At 61.2% G+C, this 890-nt stretch overlaps 1 protein-coding gene across 1 annotated transcript in view; it reads left to right on the top strand.

The window, feature by feature from the left end:
* The window catches only part of HOXB2 (homeobox B2), a 2,977-nt gene extending 2,217 nt beyond the window's left edge, over positions 1-760 (top strand). Inside the window, exon 5 of the mRNA XM_077776877.1 lies at positions 572-760. Within this exon, the coding sequence (XP_077633003.1) occupies positions 572-760 (189 nt within the window). The remainder of the gene's footprint in view (positions 1-571) is intronic.
* Positions 761-890: the final 130 nt, after the last annotated feature.

Raw genomic sequence — 890 nt, forward strand, 5'->3', positions numbered from 1 at the left:
GTTTCCAAAGAAATCTCAGGAATAATTAAACTCTGGGGGGCGGGGGCTTTCTTAAAAAAAAGAACTGGAGGAACATGTTTTCCTCTCTCTCTCTCTCTTTAAGTTTTAGACCGTAGATTATTTATTGAAATTCTTTAATAATAGGAAAAGGGGAAAGTATTTATTGTACATTATTTTCATAGATTAAATAAATGTCTTTATAATACGGAAACGAGTGTTTGTGTTGGGACCCCAGCCCCTTTCCCTGCAGCCCCCAAGGCCGGCCCTGGTTCCCTGGGGACCCGCGCGAGGCAACCCTGCGTCGGCTGAGCCCGGGTGGTACAAAAGTGACCCTACTTGGCCACCGCTTCTCGGCCCGCAGCTCGAGAGGAGTCGGGATCTTGCTGGAATTCTCTGCACCTCGACACCCCCCACCAGACGGCCTTGGGCCCTGCGACCGCGTTCCCAGGGCTCGGCTTAGAAATAAAGGTGGGCGGGTGGAGGGAGAGGAGGCCTCGGGGACGCGCCTGGGGGTCGTGGCGTGGGGCGCAGAGGTGTAGCCGGATTGGGGGGGGTCCTGGGGTTTCCCAAGCTTCTGGCTTCAGTGCCCCCAAGCCGGGTGGAAAGGCTTTTTCGGGAACGCAAGAAGCCTGGGGACGCGAGGCCAGGGGTCGGGGGTGTTCTCGCGAAGCAGGCCTCGGAGCGGGCCGGGAAGGAGGCCCGGGGAAAAAGGGAGCGAGGCCCGGCCTCCGGGGCTCCTCGGTGCCCGCAGCCACTCTAGGGCTTGGGGGTCGGGAGGGCGTCCGAGGGGCGGCGGGGCCACAAGCCGGGGGAGGCCGGGGCCGCATCGGGAGGCGCTAGCCCTGCGGGGGCGACAAGGAGGAGGCGAGGAGAGCGGCTGGGCGACGGAG

This window comes from Crocuta crocuta, unplaced genomic scaffold, assembly GCF_008692635.1.
Source record: "Crocuta crocuta isolate KB4526 unplaced genomic scaffold, BGI_CrCroc_1.0 scaffold352, whole genome shotgun sequence".
NCBI lineage: Eukaryota > Metazoa > Chordata > Mammalia > Carnivora > Hyaenidae > Crocuta > Crocuta crocuta.